The 20,098-nt window shown below is 29.7% G+C and overlaps 2 protein-coding genes across 2 annotated transcripts in view; one reads left to right on the top strand and one right to left on the bottom strand.

Moving 5' to 3' along the window:
• The window catches only part of LOC140450892 (cytochrome P450 9e2-like), a 59,611-nt gene that overhangs the window by 36,212 nt on the left and 3,301 nt on the right, over positions 1-20,098 (top strand). Inside the window, exons 5-6 of the mRNA XM_072544574.1 lie at positions 3,754-3,955; positions 7,867-8,106. Coding sequence (XP_072400675.1) covers positions 3,754-3,955; positions 7,867-8,106 — 442 coding nt within the window. The remainder of the gene's footprint in view (positions 1-3,753; positions 3,956-7,866; positions 8,107-20,098) is intronic.
• Positions 14,591-16,033, bottom strand: LOC140442368 (uncharacterized). The gene is made up of 2 exons (XM_072533444.1): positions 15,989-16,033; positions 14,591-15,899 (listed from the first exon to the last, which is right to left on the bottom strand). Exon 2 carries the CDS (start codon positions 15,758-15,760, stop codon positions 14,591-14,593), a length of 1,170 nt encoding a protein of 389 aa, XP_072389545.1. The 5' UTR covers positions 15,761-15,899; positions 15,989-16,033.

Below are 20,098 nucleotides of genomic sequence, written 5' to 3'. Positions count from 1 at the left end.
GCAAAAATAAATTATTAAAATTGTAGAGTTAACTTTTTTAAATGAAAATATCATAAAGGTTAACCTTTTCTAAAAACAAAAAAAAATAACAATGTCACAAATATAATAAGGCAAGCTGTCATATGTTAACATTTAATTTAAAGACAGAGAACATATAAAATGACAGCATAGCCACACCCTAAGATTTACTATATATTAATTATTACAATTCCTTTAAATTATGCAATTATGGAAGCAATTATTATTTTAATGTTTATTTTTTATTCAAAAGTTTAAAACAAAAAAGTTACTTCGAATTCACAAAAAAATGCACTAAACAACTACGATTATACTGGAATTTCTGCTACACACGAACAAAAAGGACTATATCTATGGTCTGGAACGTTGATCAGCCGGGGACAAACATAGGTGAGGTAGAAACAAATCAACGGCACATTTTTACAAAACTGGAACTACTAAACTGCTACACATTTTCTATGAAAAGAATCAAAACAGAAAACTTTCAAATTTGACGTAGAATTTGGACTAAACGCTGGAGCCTACCGCTCTTGAACACGCCTCAGCGAGAGTGAACAATTATCTTTCCGGCAAAAATTCTCAGCAATCTAAATGGATGTTTATCTGAAACGCATATATCGAGCGGTTTTATGATCAAAGAATACCGAGGAAATATAAACATCTCTAAAAATGGTTTATTTTACTCGGCGATGCTAAGAGGAATTAAAAAAATTATTTCGTCTTTTAATACGTACGAGGGGATTTCAATATATTTCAATATATATTTCAAAGAATTTGCAAATGCTACAAGCATAATACTCCCTTATGGTTTTTGTTATCTTATGGCCATCGGTTTGACTACAATTTGACAAGTGTAATATTGTTCTTAAGAAGAACGTTAGGATAACAGCCGGAATAAAGAGATATGCTATACTTATTATATTATTCAAAGTTGTTGTTATTTATTGTAGAAATATATTTATAAATAAATATTATTTATATAACAGAAGCATAAAAGAAGACAGTACTATGATAAGGATAGATATGAAAAAAATTACTGAATGTGCAAGTAATCCAAGGCGGGTTCTAAGTAGAAAACAAAGAAAACAATGGAGCCCCAAACTTTATTTTATCAATTTAATTTTAAATTATCACCAAACCAATTCTGGTTTGGTGATAATTTAAACTATGAAGTTAGATTATTAAAAAATAGATTTGACAAAACATAAACAAATTAACACAAATATCAAGGAAATACACACACACTAAAATATTTCTTGCTGTTGCACCACATTAAATTACTACAGGGAGGAAGTTACTGTAAAAACATATTACTGTCAGTTTGTCAACTAAAACTTAACAAAACATTAACGTAGTTAAACATAATACCAGAAAAATTTTAAAATAGGTTTTTATCAATTGATATATTTTTGAACAATTTCTTAATAAATAAATAATATGCAAAGTAGTATACAGATAATGACATTGTTTTGTTGGTCATAGGAATTAAGATTTATTGCAATCACATCACTAGAGTATATTTTTTATTATAATGCTCTAAAACTAATTTTTTGGTTATTTTTTGGCCCTAATAACAATACAAATAAATAAGTAAGTAAATAAGTAATATGCTTTATTGTCACTGAAAATATTGTTCTGAAGCTATTTTCTTGTGGCATTTTAAATTAATTACTATTTAAATGGGAATAAGCCACAATTAAATGTTAAAATACGTTTATTGACGTTTCAATTTCCACTTCGGAAATCGTTCTCAAAATACAAACATTAGTAATAAAATTTTTTTTTTTACGAATGTTTGTATTTTGAGAACGATTCCCGAAGTGGAAATTGAAACGTCAATAAACGTATTTCAAATGTATTTTAAATGTACGATGAAATCAATATTTCAGAGATTATAGAAAATAAAAATACTCCGAGCTGCCTGGAATTCACCAAAGATAATCTTAGTCATAAATAATCTTTTGTATAAATATAACAAGTGAATAGTGCGGGTACAATGAATAGACGTTAACGATGGTTTTTCCCCATAAGCGTTCCGTAATTCGGGTTTGAGCCATGAACAGGACAATAAAAATAGGTAATAAGTAAATAATTTTTCGGAATCTGTAAATACCCAGTAGAAATTAAGTGTCCTTGTAGAAATAATATGAATTAGGAAAGTTTGTAGGTATTTCTGATTTTATCTGGGGAGTGGTATGCAAATTTCTGATTGGCCGAGAATTTGGAAAGTGGTGGTAGGTGTGTAAAGTGAGAGGTTGGATGGATGGATAGATGAGTTGAGAGAGTTAGTTAGTTCCAGTTTCTTAAAGTAAATGGTTGGTTTTCGAGGTGGTCTCCAGGTGTAGTAAGTGATAAAGAATAAGTTGTGAGTTGGTGAAGTAAGTGTGTCCGACGGTAGCTGATCTGATACAAATTTGTAAGTAAACTTTTCCTACTTGTATTCTACGTATCGCTGTTTATTTCGGAACGAGAGATTAAGTTTGGCGAGAGGAAAAGAGGCTGGCATCATTGGAAAGGTACGTGCATTCGAAGGAGAGCATTGAAGATACTAAATTGCAATATCTTGTTTAATATTGCCAATTACATAGGAGGCTGCTGAGAACTGATAGTTAATTTTGCATAGAACGACGAACTGGACAACTCAAGGCAAAGGAAGCGTTTCAACGGGAGAAACATTCATAATATATTCAATTTGAGAATTTTGGGTCAAATAATATTATATCAGATTAGTAACGTGTGAATAAGTTGTCGATAGTTGAAGTAGATCAAATTTGTTCTGAGAGGGGACACGGAGCTGTGGAGAGAATTGGATAATTCATACAAATTTTTCTTGGTACAATCGATATATCAAAAGTGCATTAGGAAGGATGAATATTATTTGATTTGTTTATGTAGAATAATAAGCTGGATTTTAGATTGTAATTGTATTATATTATCCATGCATTATTGAAGGTTCACGTACGTAGAACGAATTTTGTTTGATAAACATTGTATGCTAATAATTTTGGAGGTATTTTAATCAGTTTATTTTATTACATTATTTTCATATCATATTATGTTGTTTTATTCCGTTATTCTTTGGACCTAACTCACCAGCTGTAAAGTATAGATATTGAAGCACGAGTAAAACCTGAGATAACAAAATTAAAATGTGTGATATAAATCATAAATCAAAAATTTTATTACTGTTTTATATATATTTTTTGTAAAGTTTTAAAATTAAAATTTTTGATATCACATTAATATATATATATATATATATATATATATATATATATATATATATATATATATATATATATAAATGTGCACTCGTAAGTGAATGGGATATTTTCGGTCAATTTGGATATATATATATATATATATATATATATATATATATATATATATATATATATATATATATATATATATTATTTATATGTATATTATAATACGAGTGATAATGAAAGGGAAAGAAAAAGAGTAATTTGCTGTAGTTATAGCCAACCTTCAGCAATGGAGAGGGCATCTTAAGAAGAAGATATATATATATATATATATATATATATATATATATATATATATATATATATTTATATATATATATATATATAATATACATATATATATATATATATATATATATATATATATATATATATGTATATATATATATATATACAATGATTATTGATTATTAATTTGATTATATAATCTATATATACAGACCATATCAAGCTTTTTGTATTTTAGTTGTTACAAGTGAGAATATTTAATAATCACGTTCGAAAATTTTTTACTGAATTAATTGGTGAAACAATAAAAATTAGAGAAGAGAAAGGAATTATTCGTCCTGATTTGATTCATCTTCTCATGGAGGCAAGAAAAGGAATCCATCAAAAAGAAGAAAAGGTCGTAGATACTGGATTTGCTGTAGTACAAGAATCGAATTCAGGTACGTATTTAAAAATTGATTAAAAAGATTCTGAAACTGTTGTTTTTGTGGCACGTCTAAGTTAAATATCATGTTTTTATGGGACTATGCCATAATTGATTAAAATTAAAATTAAATTTTTAACTAATATTTGATGTTTACATTCCGTAATCGTTTTCAAAAAAAAAATATTTTAAAACTGTCTGCCAAAATGTATGACCAACAATAGTAGGTTTTGTTTTTCAAAATTCATGGTTGACTTATATTTTGCCTCGATCTTGTAGGAAATAGCCTGCTTATTGTTAAAAAATTCTGTTTATGCATTGTGTGACGCATATGTATTTTTGTGTAAACTGTAAATGCTATGTCAACTTCCTAAGAAAAACCGAAGAAAAAACCTGCTAACAAAGGTTTAGGCAAAAAATAACTCTTTGTCATAAAAAAAATTGTACAAGATTAAAGAGAGGAAATAATAAAACATTACAAACAATTCACAAACACTCACAAAAAAGGATTCAAAGATGACGACAATACCATATAGGTACAGTGGTTCAATTCAAGTCGGCCTCATATGAAAAACTTTCTTATTAATAATTTTACGGAAAAAAATTATTCCTTATAAAAAGTTGTGCATGGTCTTCTAAAACTTAAGACGCAATCGTTGGATATCAAATTTTATCAATATTATACGAGGTATGTCATAAATGATGAATTTCGCTCAAGAGTATTTATATTTCACAATATCGAAAATTGTTATTAGGAAAAGTTGTTTAAAATTAAAAACTATGTTTTAATATGTAATTATATACTTCTAATTGAAAACATTTTCTTTACAAATTTTGGGTTTTTACCCATTTATTTGATTGCTACTTAGAGCAAAAAATGACAAAAAAAATATGCAATGAAAAATTTGGCTTTTCTCAATTTCATATATATATATATATATATATATATATATATATATATATATATATATATATATATATATATATATATATATATATATATACATGTATATATATATACATGTATATATATATATATATATATATATATATATATATATATATATATATATATATATATATATATATATATATATATATGATATTAAGTCAATCTGTTACCAAAATAAACTAAAACACAACAAAGAAACAGAACAATAAATACTCATCTTTTAACAATATTTTATTATTTTATTTATCAGCATAGCCCACTAAATGTTTAGCCTTATAAAAACGGCAGGTATAGGTTAAATTTCGACTCTTCGTTTTTTATGTTTTGGCTCTAGGTCTTGGTAGTCGCTACAGGTCTCAGAATCGGAAGACAATCCTCAGTGGAGGAATGTTTTTGGCTCGTACATGTTTTTCCTTTTATACTGCTATGTATTGACACCAAGAGCTGCAAACTGCTAAACCTAGCATGTGGCTGACGAAACGAATTGTTCACTTTTTTGTCGTGCTCGTGCCGGACAGACTGCCAACATTCTGTCAACAAGGTCAACTTCACCCATGAACTGATTGTAGTTCTTGACCACCTCAGGTCTATTAACCATTTCGTATTTCTTTTTACGTTTTGACCATCTTCTGCATTGATCTAGGTTGTTAGCAGCATGGTATGTTGACAGAATCGTAACCAGTAAATTATGGCAATGCTTATATCATCTTAAACCTTCGTTTCAGATGTACCTCTTGGATTTTTTATGACCTGTTTTTTTCTGAAGAAAAGATACACTTCTGATAGACTCTCTTGTTTACAATCGTGCCTGTTGAGTGGAAATATCTTTCTAGTAATACATCAGCAAGTTTTATTGTCGTAAAATAGCGATAGAAGTAAATGTGATGACCAGGAACAAGACTGTCACACAAACTAAGAATTACTGATTCACCCAAGCTATATTTCTGTGCTGTGAGCTCTGAGAATGTTAAATCACCCTGATATACTATCATATCGTATATTAACCCATTGGGATTGGCAAGTACAAAAATCTTAATACTTACAGGATTTGGTTTTTCTGGGCAGTATTGACGAATTCCGCAATGACCGGTGAAAGGTATTATCATTTCATCTATACTTATATCATCAGAGCATGACAACCATTTATTATACTGTTGAACAGAGGTAAGATTTCCCAAATTTGGTTCACTCTTTGTTGATTATCAATTTTATCATCAAAAACAACCTTTAGAGATGTTTTGATTATAAAAAATCGTGTTCGTGCTATAGCATATTTGACGATTGGGACACCATACTTTCTCGACGAATACATTCTTATTTTAGGGAGCTCGATAGCACTCATAAAGAATAGAACACCAATTATTTTTAACTCTTTACTTGTCAATTTCAGCTCTGTTCCTTTTTTTAAGGTATGTTCTATTTGTTGCTACAGTCATGGTTTCCAATATGCGGCCATCAATATATTGCTTAAAAAAATTTCCGGAGTCTATAACTGACAATCTACAGTTTTATACCATGGCTGGTAAAGGGGTATTTCTAGGGGAGAGAAATTATCGGTCCATGCATCAGTTAAAACTGGTAGTGGTATTATACTGGAGTACAATTGCGGCGACCTCCACTACGTCTTACTGTTATTCTGGCACCACGATTACAACCTACTCTGATGTACGAGACGTATATGTTTCTTGTATTAGTGACGATGAGAGTGAGATAATACTGACTCCGAGAGGATCTCTGAGGTTTCTGCTAAGGTATCCGAGTTATCTGAAAAATTTATGTAGTCAGAATTGAGGTTATGTGATTTTAGCCGTACAAACAATCGGTCTTCTTCATCGGAAAGGTTTAGATCCGATTCGTAAGGAAGCTCTTCAAGTTCTTGTTGAGTTAGTGTTGTAACAAATGAAACATTTGTTACGTTGTTGAAAATCGTACAAAATTGTTAGTATACATTAAGACACTATATAATACCTATATGACATAAAATAAAATTAACAATAAAGGTTGAGACCCCACGTAATACCTATATCACATAAAACTATTACCTGCCACATTCAAAATATGTCCTCATGAATTTACAAAATAAAGATCGGGTAGCAAAAACTGATCATATAGATACATAATACATATAAAAATATGTATAAAAAGTATATGATTACTGTTTTACCCTACGTTATTTCACACTTATACAGGTCCCCAACACTAAGAAAGTACAGTAGTTTTATTTGGTATTAGTTGATAAGTTTAGAATAAATTACGTAAGATGGCGTCACTAGAAATGTTTGATTTTTATGTTGTATTATATATGAGACTAGGCCCCAGGAGGCTAAAATCTAAGATGCAATCATCAGATAGAAAATTTTATTAATAATATACGATGTATGTCAAAAATTATAAATTTTGCTCAAAATTAAAGTACCTTTATATTTTACAATATCTAAAATTTGGATTATGGAAATTTGTTTCGAAATAAAAATTATATGTGAAAATATATGTAAAAATTTGCAAATTTTTCTCAAATCAATGATACCGAACATAAATTTTATTTATTACAAATATGATACGGTAGATACTCTTCCGTTCCGATAAAAAATAATATAACAAAGCAGTTTTTATAAAACAAGGTACATTAAAAATCTAATGAACATTTAATAGTTAATAACTCTTTTTCTATCGGAACACAAGAGTTCCCAAGCAACTTTTCATAATAACAATTTTTGATAAAAACTTAACCTACTGACAACTTGTTACTTAATTCCATATGAACATGATACTTAAATTAATTAAAAAGTTTAAAGACAATAGGACAAGGTGCATTTTGACAGTATAAAGAAATAAATTCTTGAATACTTTCATCATTGCATTATCAACAAAGTTCGTTTAAAAAATTGAACATATACATGAAAGGAATCTTACATTTAACATTTTTCCTTTTAAAAATTATTTGAAATTAAATTTTATGGATTTATATTTTTAAGAAAAAGGAGTTGCAAATGAAATGACCGACCTAGATATTACCGCTCAAGCACTAATTTTCTTTTTTGCTGGCTTTGATACGGTCTCGTCAACTATGTGCTTTCTGGCTTATGAGTTGGCTTGTAATCCCGACATACAAACGAGAGTTAGGGAAGAAATACATAAGACCCTTGAACAGTGTGGTGGAAAACTAACATATGAAGCTGTGTTGAAAATGAAGTATATGGATATGGTATTGTCAGGTAAAACTTGTTTTTAAAAGTATTTTTTATAGCATCTCAGTTTTTTATTAAACATTTATTGAAGTAAACCACGATAACTGTAAAAAGATACCAAGTTTTTATGTTGTGTATTTGAGATATATCACAATTTATTTTACTACCTTGTTTTTACTTTTATAATGTTACGTTTACATTTAAAATGGTTTGTTTCTTTATATATTTTAATTTAAGTTTCTGATTTTCTCTAATTTTTCAACGTCTTTGTCACTGAATATATCTCCAAGTACAGAGGAACCTATTTAAAACTTCTCAAAACAGCTAAAAAAATGTACTATCAAAATCGTCTGAGAAGCTCTAAAAATGTTGCAAAAGAAACTTGGTCCATAATAAACGATCTTCGAAGTAAAACTAGCACAGCTCAAACATTTTTTCTTCCAAACCCTGAAAATCTAAATGAATACTTTGTTAATGTGAGTAAAAACAGAACATCAACTATTTTGCCACAACAAGATCCGATTTCCTATCTCTTTAATTCAAAAAAAGGTCTCGAATTAATTATTTATAAGACCAGTTGATAATTCGAAACTAATCCAAACAATCAGTAGTATCCAAAGCACATCTTCCTCTAGTACTGATGGACTATCCATAAAACAATTTTAAATCTCACAAAAAATGTGTTAGAAGTCCTGGTCTCACTAATTGATGATTCCTTTAAAAAAGGTATATTTCCAGAGTGTCTAAGGATTCCATTATTATTCCTTTTCACAAGGATGGTGAAAAATCTAATGTCTGCCACTATAGACTACCGGACCTATCCAAAATTATTAAAAGACTTATAAAAGCCCAACTTTTGTCCTTTCTCGTTGAAAACAACATTTTATCACAAAGTCAATTCGGCTTTTTATTTATTCTGATAGACATGAGGTCTATCAAGCACTAAACAATAATCTTTACACTGCCACTGTTTTTTGTGACTATACCAAAGCTTTTGATTGGGTAAATCGCGACATTCTAATAAATAACTAAATTTCTACCGAATTCAAAGTATTTCTTTGAATTGGTTCCAATCTTACTTGAGGAATGGAAAACAACTAGTAAGAGCAAATGATACTGACTTTAGTCATAAAAGCATTGGATGTGGAGTACCACAAGGTTCAGTATTAGGTCCTCTACTGTTCCTTATCTTTATAAATGACATCATTAACCTAAAAATCGATGGAAAACTTTTTCTTTTTGCTGATGATACCATTATCACTTGGAAGAACAGTAATATTACAACTCTTCATGCAACTATAACTTCTGATCTCCTCTTCCTCAGTCCTAATCCCTTTTGGGATGTGGTGACACCATCAGGCCTTTACAGTTTTTGCACGATTTCTCTCCATCCTTCTCTGTCCTGGGCTAGTTGTTCGGCTTCATGTAACCCTTGGTTAATCAGTATTTTTGTTTAATCTACTCAACGGCTTGGAGATCTTTCCCTAGGTCTCTTTCCTTCAACTCTACCCTCGACTATCAGTTTTTCCATCGTACCTGTTCTTCTAGCAGTGTGTCCAAAATACTGCAAATATCTCTGTTGAATTTGTTTAAGCAATCTATCCTTTACTTTAAGTTGTTTTAATATCGATAAGTTAGTGCGATGATCAATCCAGGATATTCTCAACATGCGGCGGTATACCCACATTTCAAAAGCGTCTAGTTTATTTTTATCCGCTTTCTTTAAGGTCCACGTTTCGGATGCATATGTCGCTATGGGAAAAATAAGCGCCCTTACCATCCTTAGTTTTGTGTGTATTATGCTAGAATTTTTCCAAATTGCTACCAGTTTCGCTATAGCTGTTCTAGCAATAGTCAACCTTCTACGTATCTCTCTGTCACACCCTCCGTCATTTGTTATTAGAGAGCCCAGGTATATGAAACTATTTACTACTTCAAAGCCCCTTTACTACTTTCATGTGTTGAAGATTATTCCGAGCTCTGCCTACTATCATGATCTTTGTCTTACTCCTATTTAATGATAATTCTCCTTCTAATCTACTTAAAATAAAAACCTGATTTGACAAATTTTCTCTTTAACGTGGATAAGACAGTAGCATTATCCCATAAAGGAGCTCTTTAACCCTTGCTGCTTAATAACAGCCAGATCAGTTTTGTTGATTCTGTAAAATTTCTTGGTAGACAGCAACCTTAAATGGTTTCTTTATATCGATTTGTTAAGTAAGATACTAGCCTCAGACTGCTATGCATTAGGATTTGGTTCGAAGAAAATTAATTTAGCATCGTTCAAAATACCATATTTTTCTTTGTTCGAGTCTCATCTTCGATATGGTCTTCCTTTTTGGGGTTCTAGTGTATGCCTGCCCAATCTAATTTAGCTACTTATTTATACGGAATTTTAACTCTTTTCTCTTTGTACATTTTAGAAACTGTTTGCTCAATTCATAAGCACTAACATGTTATTCCAGCAAGGCCTACTCATAACTACTCTACCAGAAATTCAACCTTTAATGTGTATTTACCGATCCCATCCACTGAGTAAATAAATCTATATTATATTCGGCAAAAAAATTATACAACCATCTCCCTTTGCAAATTTAATCTGCCACTTATTTGCTTAAGTTTCGTAAAATGACAAAAGCCTATCTAATTGAAAGACTGTATTATTCAGTGGACGAGTTTCTTAACGAATAACTCAGAAATTTTATTACGTTTATGTACAAGCAACTAAAGTATTTATATATATATATATATATATATATATATATATATATATATATATATATATATATATATATATATATATATATAAGTGTAATATCATACCCTTATTCATGTGAAGAGATAGCAGTTTGAATTCGTCTAAAAAGAGTTTATTATCGTTAAAATTCTACAATATAAATTATTAACAATAATAACATAACTAAAATAACTTAACAAATTATACAAACCTAAAAAGAGAATCAAGAACAATGCTATTTCTTACGCCATTAAGTAATTTGACAATTGTACCATACAATTTACAATATGTCAATGTCAATAAAACTTAAACAGTCATACAACCTAAAACTTTAAATAACTAAAAATAACTAAGCCCTGCTGTTTCACTTCCGCCGAAGTGTAATATCATACCCTTATTCATGTGAAGAGATAGCAGTTTGAATTCGTCTAAAAAGAGTTTATTATCGTTAAAATTCTACAATATAAATTATTAACAATAATAACATAACTAAAATAACTTAACAAATTATACAAACCTAAAAAGAGAATCAAGAACAATGCTATTTCTTACGCCATTAAGTAATTTGACAATTGTACCATACAATTTACAATATGTCAATGTCAATAAAACTTAAACAGTCATACAACCTAAAACTTTAAATAACTAAAAATAACTAAGCCCTGCTGTTTCACTTAAAATAAACATAGGTTTACTTTTACATCCCCCTACCAAAAAGGTATGATAAACCATCTAAGTATATGGTTTATCACAAGGCATCAATTTTGAAATATGGAAATAATTCATATCATTCTTTTTGTATCCAATATCTACTTCATATAATGTATTTGAAATTTGTTTTTTTATTTGAAATGGACCTACTCTTACTTCGTCAAGTTTTTTTCTATTTAGTTTTGATTTATTTTCTACATATGCCCAATCTCCCTCTTTGAATTCATAGGATTTTCTATTTTTGTCATACAGTTTTTTATTATATTCATGATGTCGTACCGAATTTTTATAGGCTATTTCTTTATCTTTTGATACATTTGTTGTCTCACACAGTTCCTCGGGAACAATCGGATCTGCTTTTCCAAAAAGCAAATATTCTGGGCTATATCCGGTTACGGAATGATCTGTTTTATTGTATTCCTCTATACATTCTTCAGCTATTTTTGTCCATGCTCGAATTCTAGTTTCATTTTGTTTGCATCTTATTCTGTTAACTAATGTCTGATTAAGTCTTTCATTTAATCCATTCGAGAATGGACAGTCTACTGCTGTAAAAATTAATTGAATATTTAAATGTTTCATATGATTTCTAAATATTTTGGAATTAATTCCTGGATACTGATCTGTTAATAATGTTTTTATGGGGTGTTTATCTTGAATTTTGGCGATTAATTTTATGAAATCATCTGTGGTCTAAATCATCTGTGGTCTGATTTTTAGAAGTAACTGCAAACGCATATCTGGTGAAGTGATCTACAAGTAAGTGGAGGTATTTTTTTGTCGAACGATTTCCACCAAATCCTCCTATTGTATCTAAGGACATTATCTGAAAAGGTTCTTTTGCTGGACCCAATTGTGACAGAAGACCATATTTTGGACCGATTCTTGTTTTATTTTTACAGCAGATCTCGCATTTTTGACAGATATCCTTTGCTAGTGAATCTATATTCTTAATGTAGTAAAAATTTCTAATTTTGTTTGTTACTTTACCAGCACAAATATGACCATAAAATTTGTGAACTTTTGTTATTAACTCTTTTCCAAAATCTTTGGATAAAATTATTCTTTTTTCATTCTTCCTTAATTTATAAAATATATCTTGGTTCAAAATTGTTCCTCTCATTGTATCTATAACTTGTCGATTATTATTTTGGTCTTGTTTTATCTCAGTTAATGTGACTAGGTTTACTGTTCTTATGAATGTTTCTGCATTTTTCATATTTTCCAACACTGGGTTTCTAGAAAGGCAGTCTGCTTCTACATTTTCTTTTCCAGGTTCATATTTAATGTCGAAGTCAAATTGTGAAAGAAAATGTGTCATATCTCCTAATTCTTCATCTGGTCTTGTACGAAGTTCTCTTCCCTCAAGGGGTTTATGATCAGTAATAACGAGAAATTTTCTTCCCATTAGCCAGTATTGCCAAAATTTTATTGCTTCTTTAATTGCCAGGCATTCTAAAAAAATAGCCTTTTTATTTTTTTGATATTTGTTCAATTTTTTTGAAAAGTATGCTACGGGTTTCATTTCTCCATCTCTTTGTTTTTGTTTCAGAACCGCACCAATTCCTAGAACACTAGCATCTGTATATATAGTTGTAGGAGCATTTGGGTTAAAAATGGCTAGTATAGGTTCAGAACAGAGGATATTCTTTGCCCTATCAAAAGCTGTTTGGCAGCTTAAAGACCAGTGGAATTTGATATCTTTTCTAAGTAAATTATGTAGTGGCTCTAATAACCTAGCTGAATCTTTTATATATTTGTGGTAAAAATTTACTTTTCCCAAAAACTGTCGTACTTTTTTTCTCGTGTCTGGTGCTGGAAAATCTCTGATCGATATTAAATTATCATGTAACGGACGAACTGAATTGTGTCCCACAATGTGTCCCAAATATTTAACCTCTTCTCTTGCAAAATTACATTTTAGAAGTTTGAGCCTAAATCCCTCTTCAATAATTGCTTTCATAAGTCTTTCTATATGGTCTAAGTGTTCTTCAAATGATAATGAGAATATTAAAATGTCATCTATGTAGTTTATACAAAATGAATTTAAATTATGCTTCCTGATAATATTACTTAAAATTCTTTGAAATATTGCGGGAGATGTTTTAAGCCCAAAAGGTAAGCATTTCCATTGCCAATGACCACTTTGGGTAACGAAGGCTGTCTTGTATTTATCTTTTATCCGAACTGGAATACACCAAAAAGCAGAATTTATATCTAAAGTAGTAAAGAACCTAGCATTCCTTGTTTTGGTCAAAATCTCGTCAATTAAAGGAAAAGGTTGGGGTTCAGGAATAATTAATTTGTTTAACTCACGAAAGTCAATGCACAATCTTGTTTTAGATCCTTCATCTTTTTTAAAAGCCAATGTAACAGGTGCTGCAAAAGGTGAAGATGATTCTTCTATTAAATTTGCTTTTAATAATTGTCCTATTTGAAATTCTATCTCTTTTTGGTCTTCTATCGAGCATCTATAGGGTCTTTTTGCAACAAATTTATGTTCTAACAGTTTAATTTGAGCTTCATTATTTTGAACCTGCCCAATGTCAAATTTATGTTTTGCAAAAATATTGTCATATTTATTTAGTAATATTTCTATTTTATTTTTCTGATATGGCAATAAATGTTGTAATTTTGCAATTTCCTCATTAAAGTTTATGGAGTATTCTGTAATATTAATATTATAATTAAATTTTTCGATTTTTTCTTCAATTTTTCCGTATAATCTTTGATAAATCTCTAAATCAAAATCTTGTTTCATTTGAAAATTTAAAATAGAATCTAATCCGAGTAGAATATCGTACTCAAAATATTCATCATTAATTACAAAAAGATTAATATTTTTCTCAATTTTATTAATTTTCAGTTTTGCAATTAGTTTTCCTGTAAAATTTGTTCTGCCATTTATCGTTTTAAACATATTCCTATCTTCTTGAATATCTAATCCTAACTTTCTTGCCACCTCCGAATTCAGAAGAGTAACATTTGAGCCTGGGTCATAAACTCCACATAATTCTTTATTATTTAGGAATACTTTTAATTTGATCAATGGCAGCAATTCTAGTTTTTTTGTTCAGTTACTGTTTCATTTAATGTCTCCTGTATAGCAATATTATTGATATATTTAATATCATTTGATTTGTTTTCTTTTGTTACCTTTTTATCTTTTTGCTTTAAACGGCATATTGCCTCTGGATGAAACCTCCCAGGGAATCCTTTTCTATCACAATATTGACAAGTAGTTTTCTGTTCTTCTGGTATTATAGTAGATTTTTGATAAAAATTTGGTTTTGTCTCCAATTTATTCTTCTTTTTTATAACTAAACTTTCCAATTTTCGTAATTCACCTACCAATTTTTCCATTGTTGTAACGTCAGCTCTATTAATATTATCTTGTATATAAATTGGCAAATTTGTTACAATTAAATCAATTAGTATATCAATGGGAAAATCATTCTTTATATTTAGCAATAAATTTTCTTTACGAAACGCATAATCAACAATACTACCACCTATATACCTAAAAGAATAAGCTTGCCTATGATTATGCCAACCTGTTTCACAAAAACTATCTAAAAAATTAATTTTCCATACCTCAAAACTGTTATCTAAGCCTAATGTTATTATTTTTGATTCAAACCATTCTTTTGCTATTCCATCAAGAAACAAACGTAGAATCAAAATCTTGTCTTCATCAGCAACCACCTCACATCGCAAACATTCTGATTCGAAGGTCTTGAGCCATGAATTCATTGGAACATTATTTCCATCAAAATTTCGAAGTACAAAATCATCTTTTATTTTTTTTAAATTTTTCTTTTCAACTTTAGGTAAATTTGTGTCATTAAATTTCTGGAGCAACTCAGCAAATGATGGAAATTGTTCAGCTGTTTCTATCTTCTCATACACTGGTAATAAGGTCTGTTGTAAGTACTCACTTTGATAAACCACATCACCATCTGAATCAAAATAAATCTCCTTCAAATTGTCTTCTAATGCTATAGTACATGTTCTAAAGGATCCTCTTGTTTTCATAGATGCTAATATATTCTTCACTTTTTTCAGATGAAATAGTTCAGAATGATCAATTTGAAGTTGTTTTTCAAAGGGGATTTCATAATAAAAACGGGACCCTGTTGGCTGCAGCCACTTAAATTTATATACATTTTTCTTACTATCACTACTGTTTGCTTCTATAGCCATGCAAATTCTCATTGATGTAAAATTCATTCTTAAATATCGTTTTATCCAAATAACGGCTTGGAAATTTATAGTTATCACTATATTTTTTTTTATCAGCTTAAGTTCTTGATTTATAAGTGTAATATCATACCCTTATTCATGTGAAGAGATAGCAGTTTGAATTCGTCTAAAAAGAGTTTATTATCGTTAAAATTCTACAATATAAATTATTAACAATAATAACATAACTAAAATAACTTAACAAATTATACAAACCTAAAAAGAGAATCAAGAACAATGCTATTTCTTACGCCATTAAGTAATTTGACAATTGTACCATACAATTTACAATATGTCAATGTCAATAAAACTTAAACAGTCATACAACCTAAAACTTTAAATAACTAAAAATAACTAAGCCCTGCTGTTTCACTTAAAATAAACATAGGTTACTTTTACATATATATATATATATATATATATATATATATATATATATATATATATATATATATATATATATATATTTATATATATATAGGTATATGTATATATATATATATATATATATATATATATATATATATATATAGGTATATGTATATATATATATATATATATATATATATATATATATTTGGGTATCACATATGTTTATTTTCTTAATAGATATTTTTGTGTATTACAAGGTCACTTAGATAATTATTAATTATAAACAGTTTACAGGTAAGGATTCTTACTTGTTTTGTAGCGTCAAACAAAAGACTAAACCTAGTAACTCATATACATCGAATGTTTCTGTCTGATGTCACATATCAAAATTTTTGCACCTCATTGTGCTTTGTAACGTTGCTGAGATCCGTAATTTGCCCACTTCACTTAACTAAAGTACATTTCAGCCAACTTTAATTACCACCAGTTCTAAGGGTAATCCTATAATTGAGTTACTTCTAAAATGGAAATTTGTGACGACTTTTAGAACTCGTCCTGTAATTCAGTTCTCATGTGGTGGAACCTGTACTTAAACATTCATATTTATATTGCAATAAATATTTTCTTCTTGACTACAAAAGAAAATCCTGGTCCTCCTGGTATGAGGTTGGGGCATAGGGCCTGCTTCTCTTGACCGGTAAAAACCCACTGCAAAAGATTAAAAAATCCAGCCTTGAAACACGGATGGGAAGAAACGAAGATAACGTAGAAGGATTTGAATATAAATTTATGGCATATTCAAGGGTGTAGAACTAAGTCATAGCAGAAGTAAAAAAATAAAGTCAGATATCAGAGTTCTTACCGAAACAAAGCAAAAAGCTCAAGATAGCTAAAAACAAAATCTATGAGAGAATAATTATTAGAGTATTTATTACGTGGAAAGGACACAATCTCGAGATCATTAAAATATATGATCAATCAGACAGTGCATCAAAAATAGATAAACAAATATTCTTCAAAACCGTATCAGAACTTATTAAAAATATAAATAGCCGCAAAAAATTTGTACTGTTAGAAGATTTAATTGCCTGGACGGGAAAAAAACAAATGACAAAGTCATAGGTAAATACGAAGTTGTAAAAATAAATGAGTAAATAAAGTAAAACTCTACAAAACAATAACACGCCCAGTCCTAACATATGGTTCAGAAACCTGGACTTTAACAAAAAGCAATGGAAACATGTTAGGATGTTTCGAAAGAAAAATACTAAGGCAAATCTATGGAGCGGTAAATGAAAATGGTGTCTGGATAACACGATACAACTTCGAACTCTATAGAATATACCAGGAACCAGATATCGTAAAACACATTAAGATATGATGTCTGAGGTGGGTAGGCCATGTAATGCGGATGGAGCAAACCGACCCGGCTAGAAAAACGCTCCTTGATATGACCTTGACTCCTTGGCCTATTGGTCAAAGAAGAAGAGGAAGACCCAGAACAAGATTCCTAGATAACATAGATCAAGATATGAGAAATATGGAAATACGTGCTTGGCGGAGGAAGGCGATGGATAGGGACGACTGGAAAAAAATTCTTGGGGAGGCTAGGACCCACACAGGGTTGTGAAGCCAAAATGATGATGAAAAATAAATGAAAATGGAGAAGAATTAATCCAATTCTGCGAATAGCACTCTCTTAAAATCCTAAACGGTAGCTACCATCATAAAAATATACATAAGTATACCTGGGTACAACCAACGAGAAACAACAAGTCCATTATAGATTATGTTGTTACAAAACAAGAAACACACATACAAGTAGAAGACCTAAGAGTGTTATGAAGAGCGGAGTACGGAAATGACCACTATATAATAAGATCAAAATGTTACCTACAATCTGTACCGCGACCACTACACCGAAATGACAACCAACCAGCACAATCAAACCACTGAAACGAATTTACCCAAATTCAATATTGATACACTGCAAAACGACTGAACATCATTTTTATATAAGTTACGGCTTAGCCTAAAATTAACAAACCTGATTTACTGTTCAGCCAGGATACCTACCAATAGATAATAAATAAGTCAATGAAGCAGCTTATGAAGCACTCGGCACGATCTAAAGGAACAAAAATGTTACTCCATTGTGGTGGACAAATGACATCGCTAATGCAGTACACAACAAGACACAAACAAGCATATCAAAAGTGGCTACAAACAAATGACCCAGATGATAGACAAATATACGGAAGATCAAACAGAGAAGTAAAGAATCTAGTACAGAACAAATAGAAAAGAAGTGGGTATAATAAATAAATAGAAAAAAGATCTTGGATCGAACATTACTCACAACTTCTGACTGAAACAAGATCGAAATTTACGAACACCATTACAACAAAGACGATGAAATAACAGTACCTACAGGAAGTCAAAGATGCAATACGAAATCTAAAAAATCGAAAAGCATACGGATCATAAGGTATACTGAACAAATTATTAAAACACATCCTACAAGTATTGCGCGAATGACTTTTCCTTATTCTTTTACGCGGTGCTCTTATACGGTATTTCTTACACGATTTTTAACTTATTCTATAATAGACATGACTTACCACATACCGAACGAATTATTAAAACACAGCCCACAGGTACTACGGGAATTACTAGCGTATGTTTTTATCTTATTCTATAATGGACATGACATATCACTAGAGTGCACAAAAGCACATAACAACGTCTACAAAAGGAAGATAGAAAGAATTGTTCAAACTCCAGGGGGCTAAGTGTCATAAATTCACTTTCAAGACTCTATGGAAAAATAATAAACAATAAAATTTAAAAAGAGATAACAGATGTAGAAGAACAAAATGGCTTTATGTCACAACCTTTCAACTCATGTACTTTTTACATATCTGACAAAGGCATACGATAGTATACTACTTTCAATTCTCTAGGTAGCAATGAAAAAACAAGGAATAAATAATATATATATATATATATATATATATATATATATATATATATATATATATATTTATAACGGTATATAATATATTATAATATATTTATAACGGTATATATAACGCTATATAACAGTACAACTTTACAAAAATATAACGGTAAACATTAAAACAGGAAACAAATTAACTAGAGAAATTTCTATTATAGAACATCCCAGAGGTACTTTTCAGTGGGTCATTAATTATGACGTCATAGAATGAATTAGGTGTGTCGAGAATTATTTCATATAATTATTGAAGAATCTGACAGATGCCAGGATCGTACTTAGCCACAGGTGAAAAGCTTGTGGAATTACTAGTATTTTTATTGCAACGTCATCTTATAAATATGGAAACATTTAAAATTGACGACAAAATGATTCATTTATTGAATTTTTGTATCTTCTTCTTCTCAAGGGGCTGTCTGCGCGTCGAAAGTTGGCAATCATCACACCGATTTTTAATTTTAATTCCGCGGTCCTGAGATGTCTTTGGTATTATCATATATTTCTTGCTCTGTTGAGTGATGGTCCATATACTTCTTTGCTTACTGCGGTCACCTAATTAAGAAGTATCTGTAGGTCTTCATGTAATTCAGCTAAAAGAACTGTATCATCAGCGTATCTCAGGTTATTTATGACCATGTCATTAATTCTAATGCCTATATTTCGTTAATCCATTGCCTTACTTAATATGTCTTCCGACTATAATATATTAAATAATACTGGTGAATGTATACACCCTTGCCGAACAACTCTTTGTACTTCTATTTCTTCTGTTGTTATGCCTTCTATTCTCAGTACTTCTTTTTGGCCAGAGTATAAGTAACACAAAAAAGACTGTTTTCAAAAATTAATTAGGTAACTTATAAATTAATTACAATAATAAAATATAAATCTAATCGTAAAAACTATTTATTCATTTTTTTTTTTTTTTTTTTTTTTTT

The sequence above is a fragment of the Diabrotica undecimpunctata genome, chromosome 1, assembly GCF_040954645.1.
Source record: "Diabrotica undecimpunctata isolate CICGRU chromosome 1, icDiaUnde3, whole genome shotgun sequence".
In the NCBI taxonomy this organism is placed as follows: Eukaryota; Metazoa; Arthropoda; class Insecta; order Coleoptera; family Chrysomelidae; genus Diabrotica; species Diabrotica undecimpunctata.
Note: the sequence above shows the minus strand (reverse complement) of the source record. Positions and strands in the feature narration are given on the sequence as shown.

Excerpts from the sequence above, each read along its gene's own strand:
- LOC140442368 (XM_072533444.1), bottom strand. The coding sequence starts at position 15,760 with ATGAATTTTACATCAATGAGAATTTGCATGGCTATAGAAGCAAACAGT.